The 22,130-nt window shown below is 46.8% G+C and overlaps 1 protein-coding gene and 2 non-coding genes across 4 annotated transcripts in view; all 3 read right to left on the reverse strand.

The window, feature by feature from the left end:
* The window catches only part of TBRG4 (transforming growth factor beta regulator 4), a 262,457-nt gene that overhangs the window by 12,698 nt on the left and 227,629 nt on the right, over window positions 1–22,130 (reverse strand). For both annotated transcript variants that reach the window (XM_086940993.1, XM_086940992.1), the window contains 2 exons: window positions 17,548–17,692; window positions 6,572–6,817 (listed from right to left, as the gene is read on the reverse strand). In XM_086940993.1, the coding sequence (XP_086797119.1) occupies window positions 6,572–6,817; window positions 17,548–17,692 (391 nt within the window). The remainder of the gene's footprint in view (window positions 1–6,571; window positions 6,818–17,547; window positions 17,693–22,130) is intronic.
* On the reverse strand, window positions 6,098–6,234 carry LOC147685109 (small nucleolar RNA SNORA5). The gene has a single exon (XR_015300811.1). It is a non-coding gene; the product is annotated as a small nucleolar RNA SNORA5 (small nucleolar RNA).
* LOC147685110 (small nucleolar RNA SNORA5) lies at window positions 6,942–7,079 on the reverse strand. The gene has a single exon (XR_015300812.1). It is a non-coding gene; the product is annotated as a small nucleolar RNA SNORA5 (small nucleolar RNA).

Raw genomic sequence — 22,130 nt, forward strand, 5'->3', positions numbered from 1 at the left:
CCGGGACTCCGCCAGAGACCTCTGAACTCCGCCTCTCCCATGTGGCCTCCCCAGCCCTGGAGGGACGCGTCCTTCACAACCACGTGCTCCGGTTGGGGAAGTGAGAGGGATCTGCCGCTGACCCAATCGCGGTCCGTGAGCCACCACTGCAGCGGTCTCGCAGTGCCCTCTGAGATCAGGACATGGTCGGACAGGTTGCCCGGATGCTGGGCCCACTGAAACTTCAGGTCCCACTGCAGAGCCCGCATCCGCCACCGGGCATAATGCACCAGAAGGATGCAGGAGTCCATCAGCCCCAGAAGCCGCAGCGTCAACCTGACCGAGACCCGGGATAAAGGCTGAAAGAGTGGAATTAGAGCCTGTATATCCCGAACCTGCTGCTCGGGTGGGTAAACCCAAAACTGCGCCGAGTCGAGAACCGCTCCGATGAAAAGGAGCTGCTGAGAGGGACAGAGGTGTGATTTCGGCACATTGATTGAGAACCCCAGCAGGTGCAGGAGGTCGGCCGTAGTCTGGAAGTGGCTGACGACTGTCTGGGGCGAGCCCGTCTTCAACAACCAGTCGTCGAGGTAGGGGAGGACTGAAACCCCTAACCTGCGCAGATGAGCTGCGATCACTGCCATCACTTTCGTGAACACCCGTGGGGCACTGGTAAGGCCGAAGAGGAGCACAGTAAACAAAGTGCTCGTGGCCTACCATGAACCACAGGCAACGCCGGTGGGCCGGCAGGACGGGGATGTGAAACAGCTTCCTGCAAGTCCAACGCTACCATCCAGTCTTCAGGGTCTAGGGCAGCTAAGACCTGAGCCAACATCAGCATCTTGAACTTCTCCTTCCGGAGGAAGCCGTTGACGTTCCGTAGGTCCAAGATAGGGCGTAGGCCCCCTTTGCTCTTCTTGGGTACCAGAAAGTAGTGGGAGTAACAACCACACCCTACGTCAGGCCCAGGAACGCGCTCAATGGCCCCCTTGGCTAAGAGGGCCTGTAACTTCCTCCCGCAGAAGTGTCAAGTGATCCCCCGACACGCTGTGGCACTGCGGTGGCATAGCTGGAGGGTGCGTCTCGAAGGGGAGGGAGTAGCCCCTTCGGACGATTTGCAGCACCCACCTGTCCGATGTGACAGTGCGCCAGTGGTGGAGGTGATGGCGAACCCAGCCCCCCACTGGCGTCACATGGGCCTGAAAGCACGGACTAGGAAGGTTTCGAGGCGGATGCTGCAGGGGTAGGTGTGAACTGGCCTCGCCGTGGACCCCGACCACCGCCACGGCGGTTTCCAAGTCCGCCACCGCGTTGTATATTAAACTGCGGTGCGTGGCTGGCGGCACGTGTGGGGGCGCCCCTTCCTTGGCCACGAAAGGAGTGAAAGGCACCCATTTGCTGGCGCGGGGCCGAGAGGTTCAAGGACTTGGCCGTAGCCCTGGAGTCCTTAAAGCGCTCAAGCGCATGGTCTGCCTTGTCACCAAAGAGGCGACGGCCATCGAACGGCATGTCCATAAGTGTGTTTTGGACATCGACCGAGAAATTGGCGGACCTCAACCAGGCGTGACGACGAATCGCCACAGTCTTACACATTGCTCTGCCCAGAGAGTCGGTAGTGTCCAGCCCACACCGGATGGAATACCGTGCTGCATCCCGGCCCTCCACCAGGGCTTGGCCGAGTCTAGCCCATACCTCCAACGGGCAGTGTGGCAGCACGTCTGTGACCGTGTCCCATAGAGAGTGGGTGTAGCGGCCCAAGAGGCACGCGGTATTAACGGACCGCAATCCCAAACTTAGGGAGGAGAATATCTTCTTCCCGTAATTCTCGTACCTCTTAGATTCCCGGTCGGGGGAGCCGACGGGACGGCGGTCTGGGAATTGGAGGCCTGGATAACCAGGCTCTCCGGGGTGGGATGGGTAGACAGAAAGCAAGGGTCACCTGGAGCCGGGCGGTGGCGTCTGGCCACGTTCCTATCCACAGGCTGTGCTGTGGCGGGCCTGGACCAAGTGCCCAAAAGAACGTCTGACAAGCCCCTCATTAAACGGCAGCAGAGGCTCGGCCGAGCTTAACTGAGGGTTAAGGACCTCAGTGAGGTTAGTCCTCACGGCCGCGACGGGGAGCTCAAGGCCCAGGGCCTTGGCCGCCCTCATCAGCACCACGCTATAAGCAGCCCCCTCCTCCGTAGCCACGCTAGGAGGGGAGACAAAGCCAGTGTCAGGCGAAGTGTCCAGCCACTGGCCTCCCCAAGCTCTCCTGTCCAGTCCACAGAAGACTGACACTCCCGTGCCAGAGGGTCCTCCGAACCCTCCCAATCCTCCTCATCACCCACAGCCTGGTACTCAGGCTCAAAAGATGGGGCTGGGTCATTGAAATAAAAATCTCCCAGCGACGTCCCGCTTGGCCCGAAGGCGCAGCGGAATCCAACGGAGGAGCAAGCAACCTCATGGCCATGAGGAAGTCAGCAATCTCCCCCGGTGTCGCGTCCTGCCCAGGGACCAGCGGGTGTGGGGCAGGCCGCGACACCTGTGGCTCCAGCAGAGCCGTGTTGGCTGTGTCGCCCGAAACCCCGGCCGCATCGCACGAGCATCGGGGGGAGTCAGAAGAGCGATGGTGCCTCTTCGACTTCTTGTGCCTCTTACCTGAGGACTTGGAGCCCGAAGACCGATGACGACTCCCGGAACTGTGGGGGCTCCGACTTCGCGACCGGTCCCTCGACCTCCTTTCGGACCGGGACCTCGAGCGGCGCGGGGCAGACTGCCGAAGCTCGAGTACTTACAGGACTACTCCCGTCTAGCCTTAGACGTCAGGGCCCGGCAGTCGGAGCAGGACTTGTCGTAGTGGTCCAGGCCCAAACAGTGCAGGCACCGTCGATGGGGGTCGGTAACCGACAGTCGGTTGCAGTCGGCGCAGGGCTTGAACCCGGGCATCCCTACCGGCACTGTCGGAGTCAATAGACTTCGAAAAATGGATCTCAAAAGGTTAGTCAAAAAGTGACTTGGGTACAACTTTTTCCAGATCTGCACTAGCTGGCGCAGATAAAAGAAGAACTGACGTCAGCACGCGGAGGCGGCGTCTAAGTACTCCGACAACGTCATCATGGCGCCCACGACGCCGGACGCGGAGCCGCAGACGACGCCTACCGACGAGCAAGGGTACTGCTAGGCAAAAATTTCCAAATCCAGTCTGATGCCTGGGGATATTCGAAGGTAAGGAATCTATCACTAACGTGTCTGTCAGATATATATTTTTTTAAACCGAGGTAGTGGTTCCAGTATGAATGAGCAAGGTCAGTTGTGGACTATGTTGGGCTAGTGGATGGATGGCTTTGTGGCGTTATGGGGCAATACAATAGCCGTAGTTTAATCAGACCCTCCAGGATATCGCGATTTCGCGGTTTGCCGCGAAATCGGCACTTTTGTAAAAATGCCGCGATTTTTACTAAAGTGCCCGCGAAATCGGCACTTTTTTAGAAATCGCAGTATTTTTACAAAAGGTAATCCATGCCTCTATATCCTGGGGGGTCTGTGGGAAACCGCCTCAGCTGTTTAGGACAGAGGTGTTAATCATCCATAACAACAGCACCATTAGCATGTCAATACACTGGTATGCAGGAGACTACTGGAGATGGTGAAGGGTGAAGACTTCTAGACTGGGGGAAGAGCAGCTAAATCCACCTTCGTAAACTTGGTCGACAGGACTGCTGGCACGGTGTGTGCCTGACCTTGAAAGCAGAAAGAATAGGACAGAGGCGCTGTTTCAAAACCTCCAGCTCAGAGCTATTTTTCGCGCTCAACCATTAAAAAGCAAAGTTCTATGTGTGCAGGAATAACATTTGAAGTAAATGCGACTTTTTTTCTATTTAAAGAAAACATTCCTTCTGTCCAAAATTTGCTTTCAATGAAAACCATACATGTAGGGCTGTTGGAGCTTCACAATCGTTTGTCTTTAAAATGGTCCATTGCTTATAACTTCCCCATAACCGAATAAGTGCTGATTGGCTATTGAAACCCATGAAAAGTGTACCAAGCCAGCGCCTCCTTTTGCTTTCCCGTTTAAGGAAGAGGGAGCTCTGCTGGATTATTCTTTCAGAAAATTTAAAAATTGCAAAACTACAACAAAAATGGGGATGACTGGTTCTATCATTCAATTGTGCATTTTTTTAAATAAATTCAAACAGCATGTAAATATAGCAACACCAAAATGTAAGGACGTTGTTGCAAAGAAATATTAGAAGAATGAAACAATTGATTTGGGCTGCTTTTTAAACTGCAGAGGAAAACCAGGATATTCTGTATACAGGGAAACCGAGGGAAGCCCCGATTGTTGCGATGAGATGTAAAGATGTAAAATCTCACTCCACCAAAAAAACGAATCTGCTTAGGAGACAGGTTGCTAAAATATGAAAAGGAGAGCGGGACCTACACAGGTAACAAAGAATGTAGATAGAGAAGGACCTGCAGCCGGAATATGGTGGGAACAACAACTGGGATCGAAAGGTAAACATAAAAAAATGCAGGAAAAGCTGGAATTTGTAATGAAACATGCAAAAACAAGTAAAATGCAGGTAGAGAAAGACGTTGTGTTGTAATAGGAAGGCCCCTTGCATAATTTGCAAGCATGCATCCCTGTTTTGAGCTACCCTCGATGAATTTGTTTTTCTGCCTCAACGTACACAAAATCCAGCATATACTATTTTAATTTGTGGCATTGCTTCCCAGATGGAGCCTCTCTGGCCTGTAGGAGCTCTCTATGGAAGACTTTTATTTTTATTTATTTTATTTTAAAAGTTTTATATAGCGCTAGCTGTTTACGTCAGAGAATATGGTTTGCTTATTTAAATAACCAATACATTATTCTTAGAGTGCTTTACTACTATGGCCGATCGTGACGTTTCTCAACCTTTAAGTGTTTGTTGCTTCTTGAAAATGTAGTACCTGACAGCAATTTCTAAAATTGAATTCCACTTGTAAAATTAGCTAAAGATTACACCCAAGCTGCATACATTGTAGGTAATTGGATTCTGCGACAAAATCCACTTTCACTAGAAATCAGAGTTTGGAGAGACTGGGCAGGCAACCAAAGTATGAGGTGTGACAGGGGGAAATATGAAACTAGTAACAAAAGGAGACTCAAACTCTTGTGTATTCTGCATTTGAAAGCACCACGTTCTAACAAGAAGAAGCCATGCAGACAGTACATATCTTACACATTTATCACATAAGTGTTTCACACACCTGCAAACTAGATACAGAATGGTTGAAGGTTTTGGGCACAGCTGCTGCATTGGGGAGGCGCTGACACCACGCTATAAAGCGCCGCCTTGCCCCACGCAACGCAGGACGCCTGTAACACTGTTTTGCTGCCATGGGCTGCTGACAGGCAGTCTTTTGCTTTTCGAGGGAAACGAAGTGTCTACATTATAAATAAACCAAATGTACATAGCTTCATGTTGTTAAAAACCTAAAAAAGCTATGATATCTGTGTTTGTTGTAGGAAAAATGGCCAAATAAAATGCCGCAAAATTGCCGCTAAATTTCCATATTTGTGCCGCTAAATTTCCATTTTTGTGCCGCTAAATTTGCTAATCCATGCCGCTATATCCTGGGGGGTCTGTTTAATAGCCAACGATTGCCATGAAGCTTAAGAACGGTCTGCAAAAGCACAAAAAGAAATCACTGATTTTCAAAAATCTAACTGCAACACTGCTGTACCAGACTGCAGAAAAAGAAGCCATGAGAGTGCAAAGTACAAATAGCAGGGACAGGGCAGTAGGCAATTGAAAAGGTCATACGCTCTGATCTCAATATGAAAGACCTCAAGCCTTTTAGGAAGCATTATTACATTCATAAAAACACATAACAAAATTGCAAATTGCCGGCAATTGGATGATCTATTAAAAGTCAAGCTTTCAATTGGGACCAAGGAAAAACAGATAATTATCACAAGGAGTTATGATGGGAAACGTCTGCAGTGCAGGCTTTAGTCAATACACCTCAAAGCCAGCCTTGTAAACTTGCAAAGTTCTCTATTCTTGCATTCTATTCTTATATTATAAACTTGCAAAGTCTATTCTACCTAGTTCTTCACAGACCTAGGTAGAATAGACTCATGAATTTGCGATGTCTGTTGCACATTTTATCCCCATTGTCCAGTGGCAGCAACATGGGGCCCATGAGCAACAAGCACTCACTGTTGCAGTCTTATGGGCCAGACGCCGCCACAACGGAGGCGGATCTGAATTTGACGAGGCTGCAAGATAAGTTCCGATAAATAAGGGAGGAGTCATCAAAAAGCGACAATACTCAAAAATGGTATGTTTCCCACTCGTGAGAGAGGATTACTTTTCAGCATTCAAATACATTTACTTTGGCAGTGCAACTATCATTGGCAATACAATTGTGATTTTTTCGATTGGGAAAGCCAGGCCAGTTTTCTAGATTAAGACTACTTAAATTTTGTGGCTGTTCAAAACAGAAGCCAAACTGAGAATCAAAAAAAATCTAACCTGCAGCAGTCTATAGGATATCACTACAGAGGCAAGTAGACATTGGACAGCTTACAAAATGTGCAGGCTTAGGGAACTATCAATACCTATCTGCCAGCCATATACTGTAATCACACCATGACGAAAGCAAGACTCCCCAGCAACTGCCTTCAACGCCTCGGCCAGACCGGTCTGCAGTGGGGTGGGTTTCCGGTCACCATGCAGCAGGACTTCTTTGTGCAGAACGTCGGAGGGAATGTAGGGCCCCTGGTATTCGGCACAGTCAAACCTAGCATTGGAGTTGATGCACACCAGCTTCAGTCTGTAGTTACGGGCCTTGGCCGACTGGTCACCTGGACGACACAAGCATATTCAGTTTCAATAACAAGGGATAAACAGTAAATTTAAGAGCCAACTTTTTACAACATAAAAGATGTATACAAAACGACTTAAAGGAGCGATTCAAAGCACATATGATCCTGTCAGCAGCACTTTTTTATCCCCAGTGTCAACTGATAAGAGACCGAGGCCCATGGGCTGCAGGGCTTTACTGTAGCAGTCTTTTGGGCCAGTGTCTGCCACTGAAAAGCCAGAACTGAATTTGACAAGACTGCAGGGTGAACTTCAGGTAATTTGTGTGGTCATAAGGCATGCTTTGAAGCTGGAAGATGGTTCTGCGGTCATAGATAATGATTTGCACAACCAATGAATGTTGGAATTGTTACCAATACACATTTTTGTTTAATTATTCGATGCCATAATCAATGGACAGCTCTCAATTAGGTCACGGGTGCAGGAAAGTTCAGATATGCCATTTTCTGTAATCCATCAGTGTTCTGATGCCATGCTACACTGTCATTTACATCGGCTATCCACAGATGCCCAAAATAAACGTAAATATATTTTACAAAAGCCTGCAACGTACTACCTTGTTAAGCAACAAATTCCTAAAGCCTATATTTCTGCAAGCTTTTACATCCAAATTTATTCAATGGAGAACACATTTAAATAGACTGATCAGACTTGCCTCTAAATTAAAGTTTCAAAAGCACACACACAACAAGCTCTCTGATGAAATAAGAACAGATGTGCAAGCTTTAATCTAGATTATGACTTCGGATACACTATGCATGCAAAGAATCTGTCTTTATAGAATCACTTTATTTCCAAACCATCCCAGAGACAGAGGACTTAAATACTTTTAAGGGCACTATGCATCAGGAAATAATTTTGGCTCTTTGGGGTAGTGCGCGCTTAGGCCCCTGTAACTTTTTGACCACATAAGGGATCCACGCCAAATTTGCGTCCAATTCTTCCAACATCATGGGTATTCTAAAGGTACCCAGGGTTTGTGTAGTCCCCTGAAGGGGACCCAGAAATTAGCCAAAATTCAGCTAAATTCTTTTTTTTTTTCTAATGGGAAAAAAGGGCTACAGATGAAAGCATCTGGTTTTCCCTGCAAATGGTATCAAAAAAGGGGTTGTGGTGCTTAAATCACCATCTTCCCAGCTTTCAGGGAAAAGCAGAATTTTTTTACACAGTTGGCATTTTTCTGGGACAAACTATTTTTGCTATTTTTTGTTCTTTCAACCTCCTTCCAGTTAATGGTAGAAATGGGTTTGAAAGCAATAATGGATCCTGGAAAGCTATGCATTGTAGAAAAGTAAACAAAATTCTGAATTCAGCAAGGGGTCATTTGTATAGATTCTTCAAGGTTTCTTTTTAGAAACTAGCCGTTGAAGATAGGAAAAATTGAAAAGTAGTTGAAAAAAAAAAACAGCCATGGGTGTCAACGTTTTCACCTGTAACTTCTTCTAATTATGACCGATGTTTCAACCCAGAGCCAATAACTGAGCAGCGTCTTGCAATGGTTTTTTACTAGGTACCGGGTAATAATTAATTTGGGAAAACATGTACATGGAAAAATCTGTATGAGACACCTATGTATTTTTGAAATTGGAACAAAATATAGAGTTTACAAACTTTTGCACATTTAGAAATATTTGCACATTTCCAAAATTGTGAGTACCCATACTAGCATGAGAAATATAGGTCATTTTTCAAACTGACTTTTTTACACATTGTCTTGCATTTGGAAGGCAGAAATGCATTGAAAGTCAATAGGTAATAATAGTTGCTCTTCAATTGTTACCCTAAGCCTCCCGATAAAAATGGTACCTCACTTATGTGGGTAGGCCTAGTGCCCGCAACAGGTAACAGCCCAAAATGCAAGGTGGACACCCCATTTTCACATTGAAAACAAACCCATTTTTTGCAAAGTGCCTAGCTGTAGATTTTGAACCCTAGCTCTGCCAGCACCTAGGGAAACCTAGCATACCTATACATTTTTTAAAACTAGACACCCAGGGGAATCCAGAATGGAGTGACTTGACTGGCTCTCATCAGATTTTGTTACCCAGAATCCCTGGCAAACCTAAAAATCTGTCCAAAAAAACATTTCTCACATTTCTGTGGGGGTAAAGTTCTGGAATCTGCGTGGATCCACAAAATTCCACCCACCCCACGTTCCCCAAAGTCGCCCGAGAAAAATGGTACCTCAGTTGTGTGGGTAGGCCTAGTGCCAGCGACAGGAAACTGCAAAAAGCAACGTGGACACACCACATTTTCACAGGGATAAAAGACCCTTTTTTAGGCAAAGTGGCTAGCTGTAGATGTTGAACCCTAGCTCTGCCGGCACCTAGGAAAGCTGAGGAAACCTATACATTTTTGAAAACTAGACACCCAGGGGAATCCCGGATGGAGTGACTTGACTGGCTCTCACCAGGTTTTGTTACTCAGAATCCCTGGAAAACCTTAAAATCATGGGGGGTCCCATGAGTTTTTTGCCCCGGGCTCGGCAGCCATCTAGGGAAACCTACCAAACCCACACATTTCTGAAAAATAGACACCCGGAGGAGTCCAGCAAGGTATGACTTGCGTCAGTTGCACAACATTTCCCTACCAAGAATCCACTGCAAACCTCAAATTTAGCTGGAAAAAAAAAATCACTTTCTCAAAATTCTGTGTTGGAAAGCCAAGCGCGACGTAGCTAGGGTCTGGAAGGACCCGCAGCCCCATCACTTCTCGCTTGGAAGAGAGGTCTGGACTTCTGTATGGGAATGGAGAGGCCCATATTCCTGGCCCACGGCTGCCCTAGCAAACACTACAAGATATGGAAGAGGTGGGCCGACTACAGGGGACTTTGGCTACAGCTCCCGGTAGTGCAGGTTCTGGATCCAGACGTATGAATGAGTGCGATGACCGGATAGATGCGTGTGAATGGCTTGATCGACCGAATGCCGTGCAAGGGAAGGGTCCTGGGTGGTTAGGAGGGGGGGTAGTTGGGGATGGGGTTAGGGGGAACGGGTGGGGGGACTAGTTTCTTGTGATTGTTCCTATTGTTTTGATCATGAAAGTAATGACGGATTGCTTTATTGTACCACTTTATTGATACCTGACAAATATCTCTGGGGTACAGAGATCTGTGGCTATTTATATGATCCGTCAATAAAATCTGTTTTGAAAAAAAAAAAGAATTGTGTTGGAAAATTCTGGAATCTGCGTGGATCCACAAATTTCCTACCACCTAGCGTTCCTCCAGGTCTCCCGATAAAAATGGCACCATACTCATGTGGGTGGGTCAAGTACCCGCGACAGGCAAGGCCCAAAACCTATTGAGGCGACATCAAAATTACCAATCACAAAACAACCTGGTTTTGCAAGGGGAGTCCCATGAGTTTTTGGCCCCGGGCTCGGCGGCCATCTAGGGAAACCTACCAATCCCACACATTTCTGAAAAATAGACACCCGGAGGAGTCCAGCAAGGTATGACTTGCGTGGGTTCCACAACATTACCCTACTCAGAATCCCCTGCAAGCCTCAAATTTTGTTGAATAAAAATCAAATGTTTCTCACAATTCTGTGTGGGAAAGTTGTAGGATCACCGGGCTGACACAAATTTTCTTCCACCCAGGGTTCCCCCCCAGGTCTCCCGATAAAAATGGTACCTCACATGTGTGGGTAGGCATAGTGGCAGCAACAGGAAATGGCCCAAATCGTACTGTGGAGACTTCAAAATTACCTATGACAAAACTACCTGTTTTTTGGGAGGGGTATGGGGACCTGGGGTTTTGGCCCCAGGCTCGCTGACCTATAGGGAAACCTACCAACCCACACATTTCTGAACACTAGACATCCTGGGGAGTCCAATGAAGTATGGCTTGCATGGATCCCCCAACGTTTCCCTACCCAAAACCCCTGACATACCTCAAATGTAGCTGGAAAAAACCCCACATTTTCCACATATTTGAGAGGAATCACTGTGGCGGCACAAATGTCCTACCCCACAGCGTTACCCTAAGAGTCCAGAGTAAAATGATACCTCTCGTGTGGGTGTCCAATGCAGAATTGGCTAAAAGCGTTTTTTAAAAAAAATTTTATGAAGTGCTCAGAATTCTCAGTGCTATACCCTTATGCCTTATGTTTTGGGCTCAGAGACAGGTGCTTGCCCCACCCACACAAGTGAGGTATCATTGTACTCAGGAGACTGAGGGGAACGGTTGGTTCCGCCATGAGCACAGCAGCACTGGTGCTCATGACGGAACCATTCCGTCATTAGCACCAAAGGGGTTAAAAAGTCACTTGTACTCTTCCTGATGAACACATTTTCCTAAATTAGTTCATTTAAATCCACACCACCAAATATTTTTCCTGCCTCTGCCTAATACAGCAATAAAACCATTAAGACATTAGATCGGACCAGTTAGCCTTACACTTACTCAGACATTACCTAATTATGTTGCCCTTACGACAAAAGAGAATATCAAAGTATGTAACAAGTCTCACCACATCACTTTCCAGTAGCAGCAACATCAGCCTTCAAATCGAACTGACATTTCTACAGAGGAGACTAATAATCCTGAAAGAGACTGATAAGCGCTGTATTAAGGTTGGAGTGATCAGATCGACAGACTGGGATGATCCTATGATGATGTTCATCACCCAGTACTGTCAGAGGATTGCACACATAGGGTCAGGTCCATCGAAAAAACTCTAAGCAGGGAGAACACATTTAACAGTGGATCCAATAAGCATATGATTTCGGAAGCATTACTAACATTCAAACACAATTGCCGCAATCAAACAAATGCAGAAGAGGTACCCACCACATTCACTGTTAAAATTGGTTTTAATACCATGGGGGTCTACTGCTGCTAATAAAAACTGCTTGTGTGGCATAGTATATCGACAGGCACCCTAAAACGACCAAAATTATACATCTTGCCATCTCACAAAAACTTTGGAGGACCAGTGAGGAAGGGCACATATGGAAGACAGCATTCTGGATACAAGTTGCGGAATTACTTAAATAAGCAACACCAATAAATCCAGGACTAAAACGTATCAGGAAGAAGGTCTAAACTAAATATTTAATGAGTAAATCACCTAGCACCTGCGACTGGCAAAAGGAATATTATGATTGAATTTACAAACTAACACATCTAAACTTTTATAATGTATGCAGCCACTTGTAACACCAAAGCAATGCATAAAACCTATTAATCTGAACCAGCTTCCTTAACACTGTGAAGAGGTGTGGCGCCGCGGCGACTGACTCCGGAATCTGAGGATCACTGTTTGATCACCGGCGGCAGATTAGCCCAGCACCATGTGACTCTGGGCAATAGCTTGCTTAATCTTCCCGACAGCCCCCAGTGCCTAGAGACCCTTACGGGTGAATGTGTGCTTTACAAATGTGTATTATTATTATTATTATTATTTATTATTAACACAGTTACCACGGCAAGGCACGCCCGATGGTTATGAAGATAACTTTCTTTGCATTGCAAGAGAAGGGGAAAGAGTGGAGTGAAGGGTCTGTGGTGAGGAAAGCCTTGGTGGGAACAGTTTTGGCCACAAAACATTAAAGAAAAAAACAGCAAAGCCTATTTGGCCTGGTTACATTCATGCTGGCAAATAGATGCCAGTCTGAAGCAAAATCTTGCATAGATCATTTTACTCAAGTATTTACAGAATGAAAAATGACAATTTGACAACAATTTACAAATCTTAAATAATGAAGTGGGGAAACGTAATTAACATTGCCAGCTAGTGGGGGGGCGTGGCCGACCGAGCAGCGAGATGGACGCTGAATAAGCGAGCTCCGCCGACTGCGGTATTAATCCTGTAATTATCCTTTTAGATCTCGAGGCACACTTTAAAAACTTGCACGACGTGGTGGCGGTGGACGAGAGGAACCGACAGATACCCTTTTCGTGCCTGTAGCGTATGTGATTTGGGGATTCAGTGCTCCGACTGCTGACGCCGAGACGATGTGGTGACGGAGGCAGAGGGAGATGATGTCCGATCTGGGCGCCTGAATCCACCTAAGCCAGGGCGAGAAAGCTGCACTGGAGGTGCCGCACACTAGCTCGGCAGGAACGGCGGACTTGCTCCGGACAAGCGGCAGCGATAACGCGATCCACATGCCTGCCACAAGTAAGGAGAAATTATATGCATCGCCTGGGAATATATTTTAAAACATCGGAGCTGGACGAGTTGAGATAGGCGCCGTCTTGGATTGGGAAGAACTGTGAGCCCGTGACCTGTGTTCCCTCTCGCACTGCCAGATGTGTTGTCACGCTTTTGGCCTGTATAAAGCCTTCCTTATAACCATGCTCCAGTGAAGCTGCGACCATTTGTTACATAGAAACTGTAACGGCCTACACGAACCAGGTGAACTTTACATAGGCCGCAACGCGGTGGACCCGGCCCGGGCCGATAGTCAAAATGGCGGTCAGCGGCTGAAGGCAGGAGAAGATTATCGGATACCGGGCAGAGTTGGGTGAGCCCCGAGCGAGGTGTGGCTGATACCGCTACGCTGCATTGAACATTGCGCCCTTAATATGGGAGCTAGTGCCGGCGACCAGTTGAGCAGCCAGCAGGCTTCCGTGACTTGGGAGCTCCACAACGTCTGTACGCTGGCTAAACCTCCTGATTCTCTAAAAGCGATATGGCGCAACCTGCGTGACCGTGAGAACAGCTAGTGAGCCCGGTGGAGTAGATACCGTATTTTCCGGCGTATAAGACGACTTTTTAACCCCTTAAAATGTTCTGGAAAGTCGGGGTCGTCTTATACGCCGGGCGCCAAATTTGAAGGAATGTTTTCATGTGTTTTTTACATAGCGCGGACTACACCCGAAGGTGTCAGACTGCTTCTGCATTATAAAAAAATGGGCTGATGTGGTTGTTTTTCTACAGAAATCCTCCTGTAACATAAATTGCTCAAGCAGTGAAAATACTAAGGCGCATTGGGCGCACTGGCTGGCGAGGGGCTGATCTTGTGTTCGTCTTGTGTTTGAGTTCCCTAAGCTGCACCATTTCCTGCCCACGCTTCGGACCCAGCCAGGGCTCAAATCCGCCGTCCGTGCCCAGTGCCGGAGCTCCCCCTCCCCTCGCACCACGGGGGCTGTGGGGGATATTGGTACGTCACTAGCGCAGGCGTCAATCATGCACTAAAAGGTTTATGCGATTTTATATAGCGCTGACTTTACCCGAAGGTGTCAGAGCGCTTTACAGTAGGAAAAGTATTGATACAAGAGGAACAATAACAAATGGACAAATTACAAAAGCAAACGTTAAGTTACATGGATCAAAAGTGACAATAGCGAGCAACCAAAATACATGAGGTAGCAATCGGTACATTCCTGGAGAAAAAGTGATAAGTGTGCAGGTTGCAAAAGCATACAAAGTACGAGCCAAAATAAAATAAATTCCCAAAATAGCTATGCAGGACTGCGTTGGACTGCACTGGAAGTGGGGGTAGTCTTATACGGCGAGTATAGCATGAAACCTACATTTTATCAAGCAAAGTAGGGGGTCGTCTTATTCGCCGGGTCGTCTTATACGCATAAACCTTTTAGTGCATGATTGACGCCTGCGCTAGTGACGTACCAATATCCCCCACAGCCCCCGTGGACCCGTGAACCCAACTTGCAGACAATCCTACATTGCCCTGTTGGTACCCCCGGGACATCACACGTGAGCTGCTGTGAACACTAAACCGACATCGACTGTACCGGGAAGATGGGCAAAGGGGATCCAAGGCAGCCGCGCCTCACATTTGAACAAAAGCGCCAAAACAAGCAGTCATCCCAGGACCCCGGAGATGCAGAACCGGGAGCAAAGGGTGACGAACAGGACATTGATGTGAAACAATTAATGTTAGAAGTGCGCTCTAGCTTAGGGAGCATAGATACGAAGTTGGACTCCATGACTGCCCAACTGGAGTCGGTAAGGGCACAGGTCAGCACGCATGAGACCAGACTGGATTGCCTAGAAAACCGCAATACTGAATGCTGTGAATTCCAACATGACTAAGGTACGGTTCACTAACATGGAGAAACAAATGGAAGAGCTGCGCGCCAAAGCCGATGATTCGGAAGCGCGTTCTAGGAGATGCAACGCACGAATCACGGGGATTACAGAAACCACGGCGTTCGGGAAAATAGAGGTCATCACAGACCTACTGCATGAACTATTTGACCCTAACCTGTCGCCCGTGTTCACTGTGGAAAGGGCACACAGGGCTTTGGGTAAGAAACCGCCAGTTGGAGGAACACCAAGACCCATTCTTGTGAAGCTGCTGAATTACCAGGACAGGGATAGCATACTCAGACTGGCGAGAGAGAAAGGTAAAATAACCCACAAAGGCAATAATCTCTCCTTCTACCCTGATTTCACGCCCCTGGTGCAGGCGGCCAGGAAAGAATTTGTACCGGCAAAACGCCTGCTGCTGCAGGCGGGCCTTCCATACTCTCTCCTATACCCCGCAAAACTACGAGTTGTTCACGAGGGGACAGCTAACTATTTTACAGACGCTCGCTCTGCCCTTCAATTTGCGAAGCACATCTGTGGCTCCAAATCAAGGAGTAAGATTATGCCAGATGAGGACACGAAGGCAAGATTGAGTGACAATGACTAAGTACAAATAGCCCTTCGCGGATGTGAACCTGGTGGAGGGGGCTTTGCGGGTCGTTTGGCCAAAATTCGTTGTGATGAACCTGACCCCGCATAGATGTCTCCCGCTACGGTTATGTTATCGTAGATTTTATTGAGCGCTCAGCTACTCAGGTTTTGAAGTCTTTTTTTTTTAAGCAACGGCTTGGCGTAAAGGTTGCCATATGGACAAAACTGCTGCTATCCCTTGCAGGCAGAATTGCCCTAGTGAAGGTGGTTTGGCTGAAGTTCCTCTATCTCTTTGTTAACATTCCGATCCCCTTGACGAAGCACTTTTTCACTTGTCTGCGATCTCATCTACTATCCTTGGTGTGGGCAGGAGGACAGGCAAGGCTATCCTGGGTGCTCCAGACGCTGCCATTGCGGCAGGGTGGCATGGGTGCGCCTGACATGCACCTATAAGCCTTGTGAGCGCAGGCACAATTCGCACACTTTTGGGCTTACCCCACTCCCTATCAACCACATGTGGCAGTGGAGATTGACTCGGTGGCTCCACTCAGTGTAGCCCTCTATCGCAATGCTCCAAGACAGTCACTGGATGTAGATACTGCTAATATGCTACGTTGGGCTTGGCAGGAATTACGCAAACGAGCAGGCCTTTCTATTCTATACGCGCCAGCGATCCCGCTCGGGCAGAACACAATGGTGCCGCGCCTAGCCGAGGAGATATATCCCTGGCGGGTCAGAAATTGCACAAATTCGTTGATCTTTACCCTAATGGCAAATTTTGCGATATGCAACCGGTGGAAGACGGTCCGGCAATAACCTTTGCAGACAGGTTCAGGTATCACAAACTAAAATCTTCCTGTAGAGCCTATGGTGACCGCTTCCCTGAGGAGCCTCCTCCGCTTCAGGCTCTCCAGAGCGTACTAGCCAGGGCCTCCCCGAAAAAGCTGATATCACGCTTGTATAATGCAATGCAAGAGCAATCCTGCATTGCCATTCCGAACTCTATGCAGCTGTGGAATGCTGAGCTTGACCCGCAGTTGACTGAAGACCAATGGACATTTAGTTGTAGACAATTGTTGGATCTTTCCCCTAACTACAAACTCAGGTTGATTCACTTCAAATTTTTACATAGATTCTATCGCACCCCAGTCTCTCTCCATCGTATGGGTCTGAGGGAGGACAGCAGATGCTGGAAATGTGGCGCGGAGGGCGCCTCCTTCCTCCATGTGGCATGGAGCTGCCCATCCCTCCATAATTATTGGACGGCAATCTTCAATGCCATTAATCAGATCCTTAAGAGAGCAGACGTGCCAACTCCACTGTTGGGACTACGGGGGGGGGGGGGGGGGGGGGGGGGGTGGCAGATACGGAACCCAAATGTCACAAGCTGCATGCCCTCTTGCTGTTATACGCAAAGCGCCAGGTGGCGATTCGCTGGGGGCGTAAAACCCTTCCCAAATTCGCGGCTTGGCTATCTGATGTGACTTATGGACACCCCTAACTTGGAACGTACTGGGAGTCCATGCCGACTGCCTCTCGCCCTCGAGACATCTGGGAACCGTTCCTCCAGTGGATGAGAGATAAAGATGTGTCGATGTCTCCTGGGCCTGCTGGCACATCATGGACTGACATGACAGACTGAGGGCAGAGCGATGGACTGGGCACAAAGATGAGGTTACCACCTATAATGAGCTGCAAGTCTTCAAGGTTCTCACATTGACTATAATGCCTATGCTTACATCGCATTTTCTGTCTTGTACATTCGTGACACACCCCCTTGGCCTCCCACAAGCCTACTTGTTTATGTCATGATTACATGTCATCACGCCGGCCAACTGACCGCTGATGATATGGCCTTCTATACCGTGTTTCTATTATTTAAATATGATGTACAGAATTCATTCTTGATGTTATACTGTTTAAAGAAAAATGCATCCTTGATCTTGTTATTGCAATTTTAAGAACTTAGCTAACTGTACTGCATGTGTTATATATGTATAATGCAATCTGCTTTGTGTATTTCCATTCTTCAAACAATAAAAAGAAAAAAAAAAACATTGCCAGCTTGTGCAAAAACCCATGGACTTAAGACCATTATTACATTCTGAGCATTTACCTAGGATCTGCATGTAAATATCTGGTTGTAGCACCCTCTGCAAGTACGAGTCCTTAGCTTGCTGTAGCACGCACAGAGACCATACCACGTCCACCTGGAACTGTGGCTCTAAAGCATCCATTTCTGCAGGTAGTTTCTTGTGCACCTGAAAAGAAACAAGATAAATGGCAGGCTAAGGCAAAGGTAAGCGGTACCCTTGGACCCACTGGTATTTAACTTAAGTACAGAAAAGCAGGCAGTCCACCTAACTTGGTAGAAGCAATGCAACCAACCCACAAGGAATACAAAACCAGAGTAGTTATAAAAGGCAAATTACTAACAACAGTTAAAACAAAAGTTGCTGGCAAACAAAACAGCAACATTTCTCACCGTTCTAAACACTCCCAGCCTTCCAGCAAATTCTCTCTGCCCTTTATGGTGGTCACAACGCATGTGCTTCAGCAGAGAATATATGCATGTTGTGTGGGAGTGAGGAGTACGAGAATCACGTAAGGAAATAAATAGCATGGAGGATAAACCCACTTCAGTTGGCCGCAAAACAGAATGCCTATCGCCCTATTCACAGACATCTCTACTGCAGTCTTTTCCAGTGAAGTTACAAGAGCAAGATCCATGCCATCTTTGGATATGATCCACTATCCCTCACCAAACTAGATAGCCTGAGATGGCAGAGGGAGAGCACCAGAAAATGCTACGCGCAGTCACTGAGGCAGATACCAAAAGACTGAAAACATGGTGGCAAGCCACTGTGAACCACCACAACCATGTAGGCAAATGTAGAGTCATAGCCTGTTATGGTACCCTGTGTTAACCTGAAATGTTTGCAAATAAACCAGTTGATAGCTACACATGCCCCAGTACACTTAACTGCAAAGAACTTGTATCAAGAAGGAACATGCAAAGCCTTGCTACAAAAGCCATGATCATCCGTGAAACTCACAGGATGCCAGTGACTACGTCCATGCTTTTAGAAGGTGTGGGCCTCCCAGATATGAACTTCTAGAACCTCTTGCAAGTTAACAGATTGTGCATAAAATTGCCAAAAAAACACAAAACGTGAATAGTGCCATATTTTAGAACTGCCTCTTCTGACATAGTTAGCCCCCCCCCCCCCCACTTTTACCCAGTAAAATGATGTTTTGATTGTAAGTGCACAGGGTCCCGGCCAAGCAAGTCGACTGTGCCAGTACTCCTTCCCTAAAACTACCACGATTGGCAACTTCCACCCCCCTGTATGGCCTTAGTAAATGGTACCCCTGGTACTTAGGGCATGGATACTGGAAAGGGTCTCCAAGGGACCCCCTCACAAAGACCGTGCCACTGCAGCTTGCATGCCTTGGTGCAGTGAAAAATGACAGCTAACATGGCACAAAGCCAGTTTGCCATGTCCAGCAGCACTGCCAAAGGTATAGGTAAGTCACCCCCTAGCAGGCATTACAAGCTCCAAGGCAGGGTGCACTATATCGCAGGTGTGGGTGGATTTGCACGAGCACTCTTGGAACTGATTTGAACCCTGCCTGCGTTAACCAAAGACTGAATCGAAGTTGAGTACTTAACATTGCAAAAGTATTTTTCCTGAAAAATATACTTACCTTTTTGCAAACATCTAGGCCTTAACATGAATCTTGAAAGAAGCTTATTTTTTAAAATTGCTGATCTCCTTTGAGTCGTGTGTCATTTATTAGTCATTGTGTGCATAACAATTGTCTTACACTCTATGTTAGGCCTAAAGTCTGCTCGTTCACACTACCACAAATAGAGCACTTTGGTCTTACATTGAGCCCTGTGCACTTCTGGGGGAATCTCTGGACTCTGCACGATATAACCACCTAGTGGTATACCATATACAGAGGCAGCTTCCTACAGGTTGCTTCGAAGGTCACTCCACGAATATTAAATAGCATTTCTTAAAATAAATTTTTCGAGATGCTGGTGCTTTTATGAGAAGCAAGAAGACAAATTTCAAGTTGAAGTCAATCTTCATAATATGCAATGGATTCCAATATTGAACGTGACACTTTTACCCATCGTTCAGTTATTCTGCTAGTGTTTTAGTTGAGAAGTAAAATCGCAACTGTAATCCGGTACTGTATACCCTTCTCACATGTAGTGAATAGCAGCATGCAGTTAACGATGATACTGGCAAGCTGGACACAAGTTGAAAGTCATCAACTAAAGTGGACAGATGTTTTCAGCCAACAAATATAGGTAAACTTATATTTAGATGTAATATATGGGGATTAGTTTCTAGCAAACAAAGGTTTGTTTGTCTCGCCTGGCGTTGCAGCGCAAAGCGTTGCTCTCTCGGCGAGAGATATTGAGAGAGTAGATCTGAGAAGGGGACTTGAAACCCGCCCCTCATTTCCATTTGCTGGCGTCACCGTTTATGCTAAACAGTGGGCTGCTATTGGAAATTAGGTCTTTTGGTTGCCGCCCTTTCGTCAGGCCCATCCGGACTGGCTCATCTGCTTTGCGGCTGTTGCAAAGCAATTCCTTAATTTTAAGGGGGTAATCTGGTTTTAATTAGCAGTATCAGGTTACTTCTGCTGCATGTTTTTTTTTAGCAGTGAAAGCGCAATGCAAAGATAAACAAGCGGCTGGGAGCGCTTGTTATTATTTTCAGCAGGGTTCAGCAAAGAATTTACGTGGCATGATTGCGTTTAAAAAAAAAAAGTAGTACCAGCTCAGTCGGTTAAATGTTGATTTGTTATGCCGAATTGTGCTCCTCAGATTGTTCACTCTCCTATTTCCTTGGGCTGCGAAAACTTGAAGCGCTCCGAGGCAGACATCCAGCATGAAGCACTATATTAAAGCTGCAAACGTAAACCTAATGACTGGATTATCTCAAAAGTGAAGACCGATTTCCCAAAAACTAAACTTTTAGATTTGAGCCACTTAAAATAGAGTACCCCGCCCTCACGCTTGAGTCTAAAGGAGGGACAATATGGGATTATAGGATTTTCTCTAGAGGACAAACAGAGTTCAGCCCCACGCCAGGCTTCCGGCCAAGGTCGAAGGCCTGTTCCCTCTCCCCGCCATCTCCCTCCTCCCACACAACTCCTGATGGTCGGCACCGAATCCACACTCCTCGTCGGACCGGCCCAGCTTAGGCTGATAGGGGGTGTTTTCAAATTGGACCCATTAACCCCGCAGAAAAAATAGTCTAAACGTCTCTGCCTGATCAGGGCGCATTGCAGCCCCCCTAATTCTACTTCATGGGGGGGGCGCTACTGTGGCACAATAAAATGTTACTACGACCCACATAAGCCAAACGAGGTGACAGAGAAATGATTAACACGACAATGCAAAGAGGTGATTTGCAAATTGAGCAAGGTTGCAAAAAAGGAAAAGCGTGCAAAGGCAAGGCATGCATGAAATACCGAAAAAAAAGCCGAAGGAAAGAGGACACAATTAGAATGGGACAATTGAAGGTACAATGGAAAGAAGGGCTTCGAGAAAAACTCAAAAATAAATGGAAGGAAGGAAAGAAAGATGGGAAAGAAATAAATGGAAGGAAGAAAAGCAAGAGAAGGGAAAGAACCTATCAGTGCGGCTCAGTAGGAAGGGTCAGGATCGCTCACTCGCGTAGTATAAAGTTGAAACTGGGGGTGGAGTATCTCTGGCGGGTGCTTAAATAGGGCGCAATAAATTAAAGCTTGCATATAGCACTTTCTGTTTCTAGATCTCGTCCAGTCATTTATGAAACTCTGGTTCGGGGGGGGGGGGGGGGGGGGGGTCGATGAAAGAGCTACTGAACGCTTGGAATAGCTTGTGTGACGGTTTAGTGCCCAATATGTACTTGTCCACAGGGAAAGGGCTTTGTCTCGTCCACGTGCTGTGGTTCTAGTCTCAGCAACGACACTCAACATCCTGCGATTCTGGGCAGATCACTTAATCTCCCTGTGCCTAACAAAAATTAAATGTCTCCATATGTAATGCAACTGGTGCTCCTGTAAAGCGCTCTGATACCTTTGGGTCAAGTTCGCAATATATAAAATTGAAGGAAAAAAAAAAAACACCAAATGTTCCTTGAAAGATTGATGCAATAAGCATTTAAATATTTCACATACCGAAAAAGACGTGGTGAATGCACCAAACATGTTTCACTCACTGCTAGCAACCAGATGTTTGCAAATTAAATCATGCAGAAGCACCAACTTTCGGTCATACCGATAGGCACATCATGTTAAGGAAAATGCAGCTCATGTATGATTAAAGAGAGACTATTGCTAGCAGCAATGAAGGAGCTGGGAAAATCTGCTTTCTCCCAGCCCTTGGATAAAAACAGGCCAATCCATCTCTGAAATGCTTGCGTTTGTTTGATTAGAACGATCAAATATTGTGCGAGGCAAATGGGAACAAGGTAGTAAGGGAGAGCAATATGAAGCAGGTCTGTGGTACTGGAGTTTAATTGTCAGCTGGGGACCAGTTGATTAAAGTTCTAACTCCACTTCTATAATGCTCCATTGCAAACAGATTTCTCAATATCAACTCTAACAAAGTAGTGTGTAGAAAAATGTGCATTGCACCTTTTAAAGGACATACATTTAAAAAAAATAGATATATCTATATAACAAAGCAAA

This window comes from Lissotriton vulgaris, chromosome 10 (assembly GCF_964263255.1).
Source record: "Lissotriton vulgaris chromosome 10, aLisVul1.2, whole genome shotgun sequence".
Taxonomy (NCBI): domain Eukaryota; kingdom Metazoa; phylum Chordata; class Amphibia; order Caudata; family Salamandridae; genus Lissotriton; species Lissotriton vulgaris.